General features: G+C 44.9%; 2 protein-coding genes across 3 annotated transcripts in view; one reads left to right on the top strand and one right to left on the bottom strand.

Moving 5' to 3' along the window:
- RTF2 (replication termination factor 2) overlaps positions 1-17,991 on the bottom strand; it is a 43,900-nt gene that overhangs the window by 13,194 nt on the left and 12,715 nt on the right. The window lies entirely within an intron of this gene.
- On the top strand, positions 1,153-8,558 carry LOC142466518 (putative beta-1,3-galactosyl-O-glycosyl-glycoprotein beta-1,6-N-acetylglucosaminyltransferase 7). 2 transcript variants are annotated; one of them, XM_075571617.1, is made up of 4 exons: positions 1,153-1,573; positions 5,429-6,452; positions 7,431-7,526; positions 8,194-8,558. In XM_075571617.1, exons 2-4 carry the CDS (start codon positions 5,477-5,479, stop codon positions 8,421-8,423), a joined length of 1,302 nt encoding a protein of 433 aa, XP_075427732.1. In that variant the 5' UTR covers positions 1,153-1,573; positions 5,429-5,476; the 3' UTR covers positions 8,424-8,558. The 2 variants fall into 2 exon arrangements, with proteins under 2 accessions (XP_075427732.1, XP_075427733.1); XM_075571618.1 differs by lacking the exon at positions 1,153-1,573 and having other exon boundaries at positions 5,196-6,452.

Raw genomic sequence — 17,991 nt, 5'->3', positions numbered from 1 at the left:
AACACCTACTCCACTGCCTGTAATGTAGCACGAGGCAGCGACATTGTGAAGGGGAAATGCATGTGTATAGAATTGCATCTCTCCCTGAATACCCTGCATGGGACACCGAACACCTTGCAACGCCATTCTATTTATCATCAGTGGCACAGATATCGGGACCCGCCCATAAATCACAAACAATGTGGCACTGGGTCCCAAATTTAGTCTCAAGACAGAAGCACGAAGATAGGTCAGCCAATTGTTTTTTTTGTTTTGTTTTTTGTGATGGTGAACAATTAGGGCACGTGAAAGGGGGAGAGGTGTCACCCCGGCTTAACACATGAAGGGGGTCAGCTGCACGGTAATGCCCCCGACCCCGAGTAATCTACCACTGACCAATAGCCGTTAATGCCTTCGTAAACCTCCCCTCTCTGCCATTGGTATCTAGGAGGAACTGCACTTTGAAAGGATGCAAAAGAAGCTCTCAAAAGATGGGGCCATATTTACTAAGTGGTGCCACCACAGAAGCGCCTCTTACAGTACAAGGGATCTTTGCTTAGCGCATCGGTGATATACCCGCTGCCCCTCCTCATCCCCAATGGAACAAAATAATATTGTATAGGACATGTTTGTACTTGATGGACATATGTCTTATTTCAACCTCATCTACTATGTAGCGATGTATGCAGGACGCCGGGTTTGCAGGACGCCGGGTTTGCATACCACCGCTGAACCCTTGATGAAACGAACATACATTTTCATAGATGTGGTAATGTGCGACGGCAAAATCTGTATTTCAAAAAGGCCTGATTCTTACATATAATAATAATAATAAAAAATAAAAAAACGTCTGCAAAGAAATCTGCATCCCACACAGCTTACCCCAACCTGCAGTAAACAAGCTTATATAAAAAGGATACAATTTTTAGTATGCAGCTCGTTGCAAGTACTAAGTACGCCGAAAATCTTAAAGGCCTTATTAATAATGGCACTATTCGTGCTTTAACAACAAATAAATAAATTCATGTAATGGTGAAATATTTAGTCACTGGAGGAAAGGGAAGTTGGTTAGTTGTAGCTGGCACAAGGGATTGCTCTTCCCACAAGAGCCGTTTAACAGAGCGCTGCCGTTCACAGCAGATAATCCATCCCCAACCACACGCACTTTGTCAGCTCTCAGTAGAATGGGCGTCTTCTCTCATACATGGCAGCGTTCACTCTGCAAGAAAGCTGAAGGCTGCAGAACAAGTCCACAACGCAGTCTCCAATGGAAGAGATGTCACAGAGACTTGTTTTTCTGTGTTAAAAGTCTCCTACAGATCTACACCGATTTTAATGAAACCCTGAAGGACGTCGGTCCCGTGAGGCCAGGAGAAGGCTGCAGATACGGCAGGGAAACCTTGGTTTCATCAACAGAATCTGTCGATGTTTCGTTTACATGCAACTTGGGTTTCATGCATTAGAAAGCAGGAGAAAAGGTATTAGGCACTTTATCTTCTTACGGCCTAAAGGAGAATGGATTACATACGGGCTGTGTGTTATTTTTGCATCCTATGCTGCTGAAAAGGACATATCCAACTGGGATTTCTGCAAGGTACGTCTTATAGCAAAACTTTGAGCTGCAATTTGTCAATTTGTTTTAGCAGTATCATAAGGTTAAAGGGGGAAATCCCTCCTAGTAACAAAGGGGACTAGTTTAAGGGGTCTCATATGGGTAATTGACACTGTTTTACCCAAATATGACACCTATAAGTATATTCATTAAAATCAGAGGGGTTTGATTCCCTCTGACTGCTCCCTTGTGTGTGATGTCACTGTGTGATGTCACTATGATCAGCAAGCGTTTGTACAGCCCGAGTCCCTCCTCCCCATCCCTTTATTGGCTCTCTGATAAGGACCGGGCAAGAGATAAGGGGAAATAAAACACTTTATTGACAAACACTCCCCCCATTCTGACTATGCAGCTTTAAATACTGTGTCTAGGTCTCTAGGATATCATTTTCTATTTCCTTTGGAGCAGTGTCTCAATTAAAATGACATAATTGGGGCGTTCAAAAAAAAACAAAAAAACGACGTACCTCAGAAATACACATATTTATTAACGGTAAGGACTACATCATTTGTTCTCTATGGGAAACGCATGGTTCGTAGGACGCATCTTTGGGTAACCCAGTACCCGGGTTGAGAAACATTGGGATAAAAAGAAAATCATTTCTGATAAATGGAGGAACACTTCCTCCTAAGGCCGAGGCCACGCTGCATCCGACAGCGCGCCCGCACTGCATACAGGCGGCGCGTGGAGAGTCACTTCACCGCTATCCGCGCTCTGTAGGGAACATTTTTTAAGGCGCGGGGGGGAGGGGGCGTCACCGCTTGGGATCGCAATCCTCTCGCATCCCCTGCCGGCTGACGCGTTACAGCGCGTAGTGAGCCTGGCAGCGAGGGGGGGCTGGGGCCGACTCGGGAGGAAGTCGTGAGCAGGCAAGTGACGCGCAGGCTACCGCGCGCGCCCCGTCGGACGCAGCGGGACCGCAGCCTAAGAGTAGCTTTGGAATTTGGAGTGCTGAAAAAACAACATGGTAATAACATTGTGGCTTAAATGTAGCCAGTACTGCAGCCCCAATTAATATGGACGTGAAACAGTTATTTTAGGTGCTATAAACAAGGAAAGAAGCTTGTGCAAAGGTGGTTGAAATGAAATAATACTGAATTACAAAATGTTAATGTTTTATATTATTTCATTGTTACAGGAAAAAAAAAAATAATGGAGTGATGGTCTGCACTCAATTTGAAAAACTCACTGTTTCTACGATGATCCTTACAAGGAAGCTGCAGATGATGCAACGTGTTTAGCCCTGACGAAGGGCCCTAACGTCTGGGCAGAAACCCATCACCTGCATGGTTTCCTGACAAAATAAAACGCAGCAGCTGCTTTTGAAAAAACGACCTGTGTGAGCGGTTTCCTTGTGAGGATCATCGTAGAAACAGTGAGTTTCTCATATTGAGTGCAGAGCCTCGCTATTTTTTCCTGCTGTCACACATTGAGGGGCAGGCACCTAACAGATTGAGCAGTTTCTTCATGGTTGAGCTTGTTGCAGGACCCCCATGACTTCCTCTCGTCAATGCAAGGTGGCACAAATGTGATAAGAGAAAAAAAAAAAATCATTATTTGCTGGCTGTTGTAACGTCAACCTTAATTAGCATCATGCACCTTTACATGAAATTATGGACACAGCATTTGCTGCCCTTTTGCAAACAAAATCTATGCATATTATCCATGTTGGTTCAATATTGCAAAAATGTATCCCTCACCTAATTCACACATTAAATTAGATTAAGTGCAATCCTTACGTTTGCCAGGTGAGACTCTTAAAAAAATATACGGTTCAACCCCCTTATAACGCTGTGCTTGGGGTCCAAAGAATCACATCACGTTATAAGCGGATCGCGTTAGAAATAATGTACAATTGTATGCATTGTACAATAAAGTATTGAAAACCCCAATAATTGTGTTGTAAAGTATTCATAATTACGAAAATTGGGAGCCACCCTTGCATCGCGTTATAAGCGGATTCGCGTTGTAGCGGATCGCGTTATAACGGGGCTGAGCTGTATATGTACATCCTTATTTATACAGTAGCCACAGTGGACTCAGCTATTTACAAAAGAGACCATACAGCAAATTATAATACAAGTGCAAACAAACAAAATCTGACAATAGGAAAAGAAATCCCTGCCCCGGAGAGCTTACAATCTAAGTGGTAAGAAGCAGCAGGTGAGGGTATAAGTCCAGCAGATGGCAGTGCTTTGAGGAGCGACTGAGTGTGGGACAGAAGTCATGAAACCAGGCTAATGAGATTCTCCGTTTAAGAGGTGAGTTTTAAGGTTTGATTTAAAGATGGGGACAGAGGGTGCTTGGCGTGTACCGTGTGAAGGAGTTCCACAGGTAAGGGAACAAGGTTTAAGGTGAGAGAGCTGTAGAGGACGGGGTGGAGAGTTATGAGCAAAGAAGTTATATCTTTTGCCCACCATACATGACTTCTTTTGGGATCACATCAAAGGAGAAGTGCAGATATTTTTCGATCTCATGACGGGAGTGTGTAACAAGCAAGTCCCATTTTGCTTTATACTTTCTCAGGCAGTTCAATTTATAATCATTTTGAAAGTCAGTTTTTATTAACTCTTTACACCAGATTTTCACCTTTAGGTGTTTTCATCAACAAGGAGATTGAAACAAGTGTGGGAAAACCTTTATCACATTTGGAAAAACCCTCGTTTTAGTTTTCTTCCCCGATCAGATAATACCTCTGCCCTTTACACAAGTTTCTCAACACCCCGCCCGCCAACATCCTGTTAATCTTTCAATATGATCTTCTCTGAAGACTACCACTGAAATACCAAACTCTTTGATGTTCGACTGTTTTCCTAGTAGGCCTAGCACATTATTCTAAAAGCCACACATTGAAAATAACTTGATATGCGTATGTACTATAAAGCATCAATTACCTTTACACTACCTACCATTGGCAATATTCAAAAGTTATCTAAATCATCTATATACTGTAAAACAAGGAAACCTACCAATTGTAGAACAGGAGGAAAATTAATGTTGCATAAAGGACAACTTGCCCAGTAAGGCGTATTGATAGCCACACAGGTTACATTCGGCCTATTTTAATGTTATTTGTGGGAATGCAGAAGGTTGTCAGATCCACAGCTACCAAAGCAATTAGCTGTAAATGGCACCCAACTTATCATGAGGGACATTGCCGTAGAACAGTACATGAATATGGAGTATCTTCTTTGAAGAGCATACAATGTAACGTTGGGCCCTATCAATTTTTATCATAAAATACCTGGAGACAATCCTAGACTAATTTTCTTGGGACAAAAGTAGTGATAGCCCTTTAGATGATAACAGGTAAAGATAATTGTTTATAATGCACGCTACTCCAAAACTAAACACGGAATTGTAATGGAACGGCCAGAATATTTTCTTCCTGTAGCTGACAAGACTAACAAGTGCGGCCAACACGCTTAACTATTACAGGCGGTCCTCGGTTATCCAACGGAATCCGTTCTGGAAGTAGCGTTGGGTAGTGAAACCGTTGTAAAGCGAGTCCCATGTTAATCAGTGGCGGTGAGCGTCGGATAACAAATTCCGTTGTCGAAAAAAACGGCCCATAGGGTTGCATTGTAAAGCGTTGGATATGCCATTCGTTAAGTGAAACGTTGGATAACGAGGACTACCTGTATTCAAATGGTTCCATTGAATCCAACACAGGAATTTAGCAGGACAGTGCACCATTCTTCATACAAAGATAACACAATAAAGGTGTATAAAGTATGCATAATTTAGGCCATCCCACAAATTGTTATAGGCAAAAAGGCTTTTCAGTTTGAGTTGAGGTGGTCCAAAAACCTTGTTTTGTTTTTCTATTTGATGCAGAATTTAAAAGCAAGGATGCTCAGGAACAAACCAAGGTAGAGCAGAAAAATGTCCAGGTTTGGCATTACCAAGTCTGGATTTATATTATGCGTAGGGGTCGGCGTTTTCCTATTTGCGTTCATTGATAAGAATTCTGATGGGCGAGGGGGAGAAAAGTTTGTCCCGGAAATCAAGGAATGTGGTTTCTACCCGGAAGAGTTATGTACAGCTCTTTTTAAAGGCAAGTCTGCTGCCCCAAGTATAGGAAACGTCTGTCAAGCGTCAATCCCTCCACCGAGAGGTGAGGGGCCTGTGTGTTTACAACACCCGACAAACTGCTCCAAGATAATAATGGATCTGCACTTTATAACAAAGCCACTGTCTGCAGAGGAAGCAAACTTTTCTTTGGCGTACATATTGACAATCCATAAGGACCTGGATATGTTTGTCAAACTTATTACTGCCATTTACGCTCCGCAAAATATTTACTGCATACACATTGACGAAAAATCCCCCAAAGCCTTCGAACGTGCCGTCAGGAAACTAGCCAGCTGCTTCCAGAACATGTTTATTTCTTCCAAACAAGTCAGTGTGGTGTACGCCGGATTTTCCCGCCTGCAAGCCGATCTTAATTGCATGGAGGACTTGGTCCGCTCAAATGCTCAGTGGAGCTACGTTCTCAATCTGTGCGGGCAGGATTTCCCCATTAAAACAAACAAGGAGATTATTCAATACCTGAAAAGCAAATGGAATGGAAAAAACCTAACTCCTGGAGTTACTCAGCCACCCCATATACAGTACAGGACGCGGGTCAGTTATAAAGAGTTTGTCCATTTGGAGAAGTCTTACGTGTACCCAACAACAACAGAGAAACACAGCCCCCCTCATAATATCACTCTGTACTTTGGAACAGCTTACTACGCCCTCACACTCGAGTTCGTAAACTTTGTGTTGTCAGATACGCGTGCACGAGACCTTCTTCAGTGGTCAAGAGACACGTACAGTCCCGATGAACACTACTGGGTGACTCTTAATCGTTTGAAAGGTAAGAATGCAAGGAAATCAGACAAACGTTTTCTAGACTCGTCACATTTTCAGTGTAACTCAGAGGGCGTGCAGCCCTAATGTAAAAGGGTGCACCCAGGTTACCATAGTGTGGACTCTTGGCTTGGAGAGGAAGGTTATTCAACATGTTTATAATTAACATGAATGGAGATCAAATGCAGAAAGCATCACCAGGCTAATTTTTTTTTTTGCACACTTGGACGAAACATTTCAGCCTGTAGTTGTGTAAACATGGCATTAATAAAAGGTATATTGCAACTGAATACCAGCAGCTTCTTGCATAGCCCCTGCATTTGCAGCGTGTGTGTGTAGATAGGTGGTTTGTACCATCTTTTAGCCTTGCAGATATCTGTACACAGACGGTGGAGTTGCTCCAATCGACTGAAGATGTGAACTAATTTGATGTTTTTAGTACTGAATATGAGAAAAGTTATTGGGTCTGAAGCTGGGAGGTGTTGTATAGCAGGGGTGCTCAACTACAGTCCTCAAGACTCCCCCTTGCCCCCCAACAGGTCAGGTGTTAAGGATTTCCCAAGCTTCAGCACAGATGGGTCAGTCAAAGACTGAGCCACTAATTGAGTCACCTGTGCTGAAGCTGGGAAATCCTTAACACCTGACCTGTTGGCAGGGGGCGGAGGGGGAAAGATCGTTGAAAACTGGAGTTGAGCACCTTGTTGTATAGAAACGATCACAATACCAACTGTATCTGGGCTCTTTGGTATTTGTTCCTCTACATCTGCTCTATTTATATGGCAGGTGACCAAGGAATCATATTTGGATGGATCGGATATAGCCAAATTGTGCATTGGGCCCATATTCAACCAAACTAAAACATAAAAAAATACAAGGAATTAATAAGCTGGTATCTCCATTACAAATGATTATTTATCATGCTATCCTAATTTACATTTAATTAACCAACAAACTACAAGTGCTCGGCCTGATTTGTGTGTTTCAGACGCTCCGGGCGCCACGCCTGATGCGCAGTGGGAGGGAAACATACGAGCTATTAAATGGAAAGACCAGGAAGGCAGTTCTCACAGCGGCTGCCATGGTACGTGATAACGAAACATCTTATACCACACATTGCCAAACCTTTTTAAGGAATACTTCCGCCTAGTAGATGTACTGTTCATTGAGAGACAACTAGATATGTAACAGGTTTTGCTTTCTCCCATTGACCAAACAAGAACATTCTTCATATGAGTAATGAGACTGTAGACGCCGTCTGTTATTACAGAGATTTCAGAAGGCGCGTCTGACCATTATTATCCATTAACCATTCATGCAGAATGTTACACGTGCAGGGCCTGCATTTGTAAAACGTCACTAAATAATGCGTTTATTAATTCACAACAGGATAGCACACACCGCCAGCGCTATGCCCCACACTCTACACGGTGCTGAGTGATTCAGTGATTTAACAGCACATGCAATTTACAATGTCCACAACGTAATATGTTACTGGTGTTCAAAGTTTCACCTCTGTATTAAGGTCCTGCAGCCTGGAAGTCCCCCGGATTGTCCAAATCCCGGACATTTACTCATTCACATTTGAACGCAACGAATGTCATTTTGTTTCCTACTGATAACCTAAATTCATTACCAATTGTAGGAAATATGCTGGTGTGCTTTCAGCGCTGGCAGGGTTAATGAAGTCATTTGCTAACCAAACCTATCCTCTCTTTCCCTCTCTCCCCCCACCCCCCACCCCCCCGCAGGTCACTATGTCCGAAACATCTGTGTGTATGGACTTGGGGATTTGCAATGGCTAACCAAGTCTCCTCATTTATTTGCCAACAAATTTGACCTGGGACGGTACCCACTTGTGTTGGATTGTTTGGAAAGACACTACAGGCTTAAAGTTCTCAAGCAGGCCGAGGTAGTCCTGGAACCTCACTGGTATTTCCAAGCAGATCAGCATTTCAACATGAATAAGGTATATGTCTGAAAACAGAAGTCCAAAACATACACGCACAGAGGCATTGAACGAACTCAAGAGTCCATTCCAATGTGTCATGCAGCTTCTATTATAAAAGGAACACAAGCCAAGCCCTCCGCTGAATCTTCTATTGCTAACACGACCACCTACAGGCATACCCCGGTTTAAGGACACTCACTTTAAGTACACTCGCGAGTAAGGACATATCGCCCAATAGGCAAACGCCAGCGCGCGCATGCGCCTGTCAGCACGTCCTGAACAGCAATACCGGCTCCCTACCTGTACTGAAGCTGTGCGCAAGCGGGGAGACTGTAGAGCCTGTTACAAATGCGTTATTTACATCAGTTATGTACGTATATGATGATTGCCGTAAAGTACATGCATCAATAAGTGGGGAAAAGGGAGTGCTTCACTTTAAGTTTATTTTCGCTTTACATACATGCTCCGGTCCCATTGCGTACATTAATGCGGAATATGCCTGTACTTCTCTTGTTGTATTTAGACTTCCATAGTCCAACGTGTTCGCTGCACATTTGCAGCCATTGGTCAAGTCTAACGGCACAAATTCAATTGCTGGTTCACGCAACCGCCACGCCAGACTTTAAAACGTACGGCCGTGTTTTTATTAAGACTAAATCTGGCGAGACATGCAAACGAGCGCGCGGGGAAGTCCGTTTTAACGCTCTCCCATTTACAAGGCTTGCTAACTACAGGAGTTGCCGAATCAGTCACTTGGGACTATTCAGTCTGAAGATGAAAGTAGCCAGATAGTCAGACTTGTATAATGTGAAAAAGAAAAAATGTGCACAAGCGCTAAAGACTAAAACACCAGTGTGACAATTGCAAAATATATATATATAAAGGCTGCCTAGTAATACTGTCAGTACTGACAGAGAAAGTGAAAGTGAAAACAAAGAAAAACCTGGCGCCAAAAGTTCATTGGATAATCCTGTACTCCTCAGGGGATCAGCACACTTGCTTGACAGGCCATATAGGGGAAAAAACACAAACAGACACAGATCATAGTGCAACACTGTAGGGTTAAAACAGGTCTACACTAATACACACACTGCACATATAACATAGAGACTCCTAGTGACTATAAAAACTATTTATTAAATAAAAAGAACTATGCCATAAAATGGTTTGGACAAATGAGAACACCGCTGGTCATCCAGATATGAAAAATCAGAGCCCTACTTACAAGCAGCAAGGCAAATACAGGCAATGCAACAAAGAGTCTTCCGGCTGCTGCTGATGTCTTTGCAGAGATGTGATTCCTGCTGCACCGTGACTCTCGTGCTGACTCTCCCTCCAGGGGTTAACAGGAACAGTGGCAGTGTTGGAGGCCTGCTTGTGGGGCTCACAGCTCTCCTCCACGTGAGGCTGCTCTCCTCACTTCCTCCTCCGGTTACACAGGCTGTCTCAGCGTGCCTGCACGCGAGTGTGCACGTGCCCTTAAAGGGACAGTACAAACGTCCTGTATGCCAAGAACTAACGGCTGCAATGGGGCTCAAATGTGACCAAGTGTCCCAAAAAGTCCAATACCAAGCTCAAAGTGACTGTGTCACCTGCCCTACGCGTTTCGTGGATGTTACTCCACTTCCTCAGGGGCTACAAAGACTGACACTGAATGACATGTACATATACCCTAACCAATTAAAAATTAATTGCCCAATTAGGCTGTATAGCCTGCATGTCATTAATATCAAATCACTACGTCTCTAACAACATAATACACATACAATACATTAAACAACATTAAAAACATTCAGATATCAACTGATAACCATATATCCCAAAATTGAGGCCAGATGTAATATCATAATAGGCATTGATATATACCAAAATGCCAAATTGTGGCCAAAGGATAAACAAACCTGCTTAAGCCACTTAGTATGCTACTGCTGGTACAGAGTCAAATGGATAAGGTGTCATCCATTAAGTAATGGTTGCATTTAACTAATGTTTGTTTGAGCCATTTCATCTACCTAAGATCCATTGGATCTATGAACTTAAGACTCTATCCCCATATGGGCTCAATATTGATTTTGAATTGGGCTCCTTTTTAGGTAGATGAAATGGCTCAAACAAACATTAGTTAAATGCAACCATTACTTAATGGATGACACCTTATCCATTTGACTCTGTACCAGCAGTAGCATACTAAGTGGCTTAAGCAGGTTTGTTTATCCTTTGGCCACAATTTGGCATTTTGGTATATATCAATGCCTATTATGATATTACATCTGGCCTCAATTTTGGGATATATGGTTATCAGTTGATATCTGAATGTTTTTAATGTTGTTTAATGTATTGTATGTGTATTATGTTGTTAGAGACGTAGTGATTTGATATTAATGACATGCAGGCTATACAGCCTAATTGGGCAATTAATTTTTAATTGGTTAGGGTATATGTACATGTCATTCAGTGTCAGTCTTTGTAGCCCCTGAGGAAGTGGAGTAACATCCACGAAACGCGTAGGGCAGGTGACACAGTCACTTTGAGCTTGGTATTGGACTTTTTGGGACACTTGGTCACATTTGAGCCCCATTGCAGCCGTTAGTTCTTGGCATACAGGACGTTTGTACTGTCCCTTTAAGGGCACGTGCACACTCGCGTGCAGGCACGCTGAGACAGCCTGTGTAACCGGAGGAGGAAGTGAGGAGAGCAGCCTCACGTGGAGGAGAGCTGTGAGCCCCACAAGCAGGCCTCCAACACTGCCACTGTTCCTGTTAACCCCTGGAGGGAGAGTCAGCACGAGAGTCACGGTGCAGCAGGAATCACATCTCTGCAAAGACATCAGCAGCAGCCGGAAGACTCTTTGTTGCATTGCCTGTATTTGCCTTGCTGCTTGTAAGTAGGGCTCTGATTTTTCATATCTGGATGACCAGCGGTGTTCTCATTTGTCCAAACCATTTTATGGCATAGTTCTTTTTATTTAATAAATAGTTTTTATAGTCACTAGGAGTCTCTATGTTATATGTGCAGTGTGTGTATTAGTGTAGACCTGTTTTAACCCTACAGTGTTGCACTATGATCTGTGTCTGTTTGTGTTTTTTCCACTTGTATAATGTGTAACTTTTAACATAGCGACAAGCAATAGTTGTGTTATTTTTTGCAAGGACAACGAAGGCTGAAGGAAAAAAAAACACAATGAAGAATGAGTGATTACCAAAAATACCTGCACCCTGACAGATATTTAAGTGAAGGGACCACTGGTTATTAAGACTGTTTTTGGCAAACGTTGGGCAACATTCGACTACCACCCGCCCGTACTCTGAGTCTCGTTTATGTATATAAGGGCCACGGGTTCTGCGAAGGGTGCTCTGTCATCCTAACCCATCGTATACACCGTATCAGCCTTGTTACGGGTAGCCCTTATTTACTGTATTTATTACTTTAATGCAGGGGTGCTCAATTCCAGTCCTCAAGACCCCCCCCCCCCCAAAGCAGCAGGTTTTCAGGATATCCCTGCTTCAGCAGTGGTGGCTCAATCAAAGAGCCTGCTTCAGCACAGGTGGCTCAGACAGCCACCTATGCTGAAGCAAGGATATTCTGAAAACCTTACCTGTTGGGGGTGTGTGGGGGGAGGGGATCTTGAGGACTGCTTTAATGTATGTTTTTAGGGTGCTCCTTGCATGCTGCTATTGTGATCACCCGTGGCTTAGCTTACTATTAATAATATCTTAGTTTGATACATACATTTTAGTAACATGGGGCCGCTGCAATGCACAGATGTGGCAGGGGTTATTGCAAGGGGGCTCAACTCCAGTCCGCAAGCCCCCCACTACACGTCAGGTTTTCATGATATCCCAGCTTCAGCACAGGTGGCTTAATCAGAGACTCAGTCGAAGACTGTGCTAAAGCAGTGACTGATTGAGCCACCTGTGCTGAAGCTGGGATTTCCTGAAAACCTGACCTGTTGGGGGGGGGGGGGGGGGGGCTTGAGAACTGGAGTTGAGCCCCCCTGGGTTAATGCTCCCGCTGGTGAGATATTGTGCGATATGCTGCATTCTCACTACCAATACATGAAAACTTTAGGTGAAATAAAATGGACATTGCATATATCTATACATTTTACTGCATTTTTTGTAAACTTATGCAGTTAACAGAATCTATTGTATTTTTCACAAACTTTACTTGTAGTCATATGCCAGTATATTTGTGTTTTTAAATCAATAAAGCATTTTAAATAAAAATAAATTACATAAATATATAGGTCTTTTAATTCAGGGGGGAAAAAAACGCTTATTGGTCGTGTTCACGTCCTACAAATATTTTCTATAAAAGTGCAAATTAAACGTCACTGGGTTTAGTTTTTATTACAATTCTACCTGCGCTGCCAAAACCGCCATTGGTTTGACATTCAGTTACAAAAGTGATGTTATGAAAGCATTATTTGAAAAGGGCTTCCCCTTAATTACATTTACCAACATTTTCCACCTGTGCTGAAGCAGGAACGGATTGAGCCACCTGTGCTGAAGCGGAGATATCCTGAAAGCCTGACCTGCTGGTGGCCCTTGAGGACTGGGGTTGGTCACCCCTGTATTAAACGAATCACTCAAAATTGTATCCAACACGTTTACTATGGCAATAACAAAAAAGGCATCAGGGCCTTCCTTTTCAGCATGTTTAGGGGTACCGCCCACCACTCCCCTAAATATATCTTACACCTCAATACCCAGTTGCGTTTCATCAGATGCAATTTACTTACAATGGAAAACCGGCTTCTCTAACCTGCAAAATAATATACAGGATTTTCTCTCTGCGAGTTAAGAAAGCCAGTGCAGTTCTCATTACCGTGAAGCCCGTTCTGTTCGTGCAAGACGTGGGATTATTGCATCATTGTAAAGGCAAAGAAATGTATTAAACATGGTTTCCTGGTGAATGTTCGGAGAAAAGGTTCCAGAGGGAATGGGCCTCGTGTGACCCGGGTGATTCTAAACAAATCGTTTACTAACCTAGCAACGCTCACACTTGGGACATTCCCTTCTAAACGGCGACTAACGTGCTCTGTGTGTTCTAACACGGGGTGGCAAAGTCCAGTCCTCAAGGGCCACCAACAGGCCAGGTATTCAGATATCCCTGCTTCTGCACAGGTGGCTCAATCAGTGGCTCAGTCTTTGACCCGAAGCTGCTCCTGGTACTGGCCCGTTGAGGATGAATAACACGGGAGCTTCAAAGTGCCTGCGTCACGCGCGCCAATAGCGAGCAGTGACATCACCCTCAGTTTCAGCAAGAAAAATACGACATTTAAAAAAAAAAAATTGGGAACGTTCCGCAAGAAATTTGTGCTCCAAAAGTTCTGGGGAAATATTTGTGGCTTTTGCGAGCTTTTCGGAAGTTCGCTTGGAGCTGGAGAAGCGAATCTCAGCAGATCAGCACAGAGAGATGCGATACCCCACGTGTACGCTACGGATTGAAATGCCTGTGTGGCACAATATGTTGGTCAGTCAAAAAAAACCCCGTAAAGGAAAGGGTTATATAAAACACAGGAGCGGTGGAAGTAACACGAATGGGACCTCAACAGTGCGCAAAAACATTTCCGAGCGGTGGGACGCTGTTTTCGAGTTGAAATTTTGTCGCACATGACAAGGGAAAGGAGAGTTAAGCAGTTACTAAGGGATCGGCGCTGGATACATCTGCTAGAGTATACCCCCAAGGGCCTCAATGAAGCGTGCAGCCTCGAGCGGTTTCTGTAAATTAGACTCGTGTCTGATCTCGCACCTCTGAAGTGCGTGTTCCTATGGATGGCTTTGTACAGGACACACTGTTTTCGGCACATCATGCGGAAACAGGTCTCGACTCCCCAATTAAATCACAGTAATGCGCATATCGCCAATATATCAAATTACGCCAGTGTTTTTCAACCGGGGTTCCAAGGAACCCTTGGGTTCCCTGGGCATCCCTTAAGGGTTCCCTGTAATTTTCAGGTCATTGAAAATTGTACCAAATACAGAATAATTTACAATGCATCTGATCTCAGATGCGCTATTAGAGAGGGTTGGGGTTCCTTACAATGCATCTGATCTCAGACACGCTATTAGAGAGGGTTGGGGTTCCTTACAATGCATCAGATCTCAGCCGCGCTATTAGAGAGGGTTGGGGTTCCTTACAATGCATCTGATCTTAGACGCGCTATTAGAGAGGGTTGGGGTTCCTTACAATGCATCTGATCTCAGCCGCGCTATTAGAGAGGGTTGGGGTTCCTTACAATGCATCTGATCTCAGGCGCGCTATTAGAGAGGGTTGGGGTTCCTTACAATGCATCTGACCTCAGACGCACTATTGGAGAGGGTTGGGGTTCCTTACAATGCATCAGATCTCAGCCGCGCTATTAGAGAGGGTTGGGGTTCCTTACAATGCATCTGATCTCAGACGCGCTATTAGAGAGGGTTGGGGTTCCTTACAATGCATCTGATCTCAGACGCGCTATTAGAGAGGGTTGGGGTTCCTTACAATGCATCTGACCTCAGACGCACTATTGGAGAGGGTTGGGGATCCTTACAATGCATCTGATCCCAGAAATCATCTGAAAACCCAACCCATATTTATTTTGGTCTGTTTGCCCTTGTTCCTTTAATAAAGGGGCTTGTCAATCTCAACACATGCTGTATTGCAGGTACTAATTGTACCCACACCAAGAAACACGTTGATGTATCCAATATTACAGTGCCCCAGTCTAGAAACCGCTCTGTGAGCAGTTATCACTCGCACGAATCTTTTTCCCGGATGGGTTCCTGCTTCTCTATGCCTCATGAACAATAGAAATGTAACAGACAGAGAAGACATTGACATACCATTAATTACATATCTATTTTAAGGTCCTTTATTATGCTGTAATAACAGAATTGTTATGGGTTACAGCTTTGTCTGCAGATCTTGACTTAAATATAATTACTTCACCACTAAAAGTGCACCACGGTGTCATTTTAATTATAGTATTTATCCTAATTTCCATGTAGAAACCCATATACCATAGGGACATTTCTTTATGTACGTTTAGTGCGCAATGAGTTGGCCCACGCTCCTTTTGTATCTCGCCCTGTCCAATAATTACGCCAGGATATTTCAGGTGTCGGCACGCGCTACTGTACCCTCACCCACCCGTGAACTAGCATTAAAATCAATGATCGGCCAAAAACCCCATTTAAAGTTAATTAGAATGACTTCATCCACTTTTATAGATTTGCGCCCAAACCATGCCGTCTCAGTGACTATTTATTTATAACAACATTTATTGCTGCTTCAGCACAGGTGGCTCAATCAGAGGCCCTTAAGAACTGGAGTTGGCCACTCCTGGCATAGAGTAATTGTGAATATATCGTGGTTGGTGGGCAGGGGGGGGACATTATGGTCGGGTTATGGGTTAGGTGCATTGAGAGCTTGCTTGGTTGGTAGGCAGGGGGGGACATTATGGTCGGGTTATGGGTTAGGTGCCTTGAGAGCTTGCTTGGTTGGTGGGCAGGGGGGGACATTATGGTCGGGTTATGGGTTAGGTGCATTAAGAGCTTGCTTGGTTGGTAGGCAGGGGGGGACATTATGGTCGGGTTATGGGTTAGGTGCATTGAGAGCTTGCTTGGTTGGTGGGCAGGGGGGGGACATTATGGTCGGGTTATGGGTTAGGTGCATTGAGAGCTTGCTTGGTTGGTGGGCAGGGGGGGACATTATGGTCGGGTTATGGGTTAGGTGCATTAAGAGCTTGCTTGGTTGGTAGGCAGGGGGGGGAACATTATGGTCGGGTTATGGGTTAGGTGCATTGAGAGCTTGCTTGGTTGGTGGGCCGGGGGGGGACATTATGGTCGGGTTATGGGTTAGGTGCATTGAGAGCTTGCTTGGTTGGTGGGCAGGGGGGGGACATTATGGTCGGGTTATGGGTTAGGTGCATTGAGAGCTTGCTTGGTTGGTGGGCAGGGGGGGGACATTATGGTCAGGTTATGGGTTAGATGCATTGAGAGCTTGCTTGGTTGGTAGGCAGGGGGGGACATTATGGTCGGGTTATGGGTTAGATGCATTGAGAGCTTGCTTGGTTGGTGGGCAGAGGGGGGGAGCATTATGGTCGGGTTATGGGTTAGATGCATTGAGAGCTTGCTTGGTTGGTGGGCAGAGGGGGGGAGCATTATGGTCGGGTTATGGGTTAGATGCATTGAGAGCTTGCTTGGTTGGTGGGCAGAGGGGGGGAGCATTATGGTCGGGTTATGGGTTAGGCGCATTGAGAGCTTGGTTGGTTGGTAGGCAGAGGGGGGGAACATTACGGTCGGGTTATGGGTTAGATGCATTGAGAGCTTGCTTGGTTGGTGGGCAGGGGGGGACATTATGGTCGGGTTATGGGTTAGGTGCATTGAGAGCTTGCTTGGTTGGTAGGCAGAGGGGGGGAACATTACGGTCGGGTTATGGGTTAGGTGCATTGAGAGCTTGCTTGGTTGATGGGCAGGGGGGGAACATTATGGTCGGGTTATGGGTTAGGTGCATTGAGAGCTTGCTTGGTTGATGGGCAGGGGGGGAACATTATGGTCGGGTTATGGGTTAGGTGCATTGAGAGCTTGCTTGGTTGGTGGGCAGGGGGGGGAACATTATGGTCGGGTTATGGGTTAGGTGCATTAAGAGCTTGCTTGGTTGGTGGGCAGGGGGGGGGACATTATGGTCGGGTTATGGGTTAGATGCATTGAGAGCTTGCTTGGTTGGTGGGCAGGGGGGGAACATTATGGTCGGGTTATGGGTTAGGTGCATTGAGAGCTTGCTTGGTTGGTGGGCAGGGGGGGGAACATTATGGTCGGGTTATGGGTTAGGTGCATTAAGAGCTTGCTTGGTTGGTGGGCAGGGGGGGGACATTATGGTCGGGTTATGGGTTAGATGCATTGAGAGCTTGCTTGGTTGGTGGGCAGGGGGGAACATTATGGTCGGGTTATGGGTTAGATGCATTGAGAGCTTGCTTGGTTGGTGGGCAGGGGGGGAACATTACGGTCGGGTTATGGGTTAGGTGCATTGAGAGCTTGCTTGGTTGGTGGGCAGGGGGGGGAACATTATGGTCGGGTTATGGGTTAGATGCATTGAGAGCTTGCTTGGTTGGTGGGCAGGGTGGGAGCATTACGGTCGGGTTATGGGTTAGGTGCATTAAGAGCTTGCTTGGTTGGTAGGCAGGGGGGGACATTATGGTCGGGTTATGGGTTAGGTGCATTGAGAGCTTGCTTGGTTGGTGGGCAGGGGGGGGACATTATGGTCGGGTTATGGGTTAGGTGCATTGAGAGCTTGCTTGGTTGGTGGGCAGGGGGGGGACATTATGGTCGGGTTATGGGTTAGGTGCATTGAGAGCTTGCTTGGTTGGTGGGCAGGGGGGGGACATTATGGTCGGGTTATGGGTTAGGTGCATTGAGAGCTTGCTTGGTTGGTGGGCAGGGGGGGAACATTACGGTCGGGTTATGGGTTAGGTGCATTGAGAGCTTGCTTGGTTGGTGGGCAGGGGGGGGACATTATGGTCGGGTTATGGGTTAGATGCATTGAGAGCTTGCTTGGTTGGTGGGCAGGGGGGGGAACATTATGGTCGGGTTATGGGTTAGATGCATTGAGAGCT

The sequence above is a fragment of the Ascaphus truei genome, chromosome 15 (assembly GCF_040206685.1).
Source record: "Ascaphus truei isolate aAscTru1 chromosome 15, aAscTru1.hap1, whole genome shotgun sequence".
NCBI lineage: Eukaryota > Metazoa > Chordata > Amphibia > Anura > Ascaphidae > Ascaphus > Ascaphus truei.
This window is presented reverse-complemented; position numbering and strand designations above follow the sequence as displayed.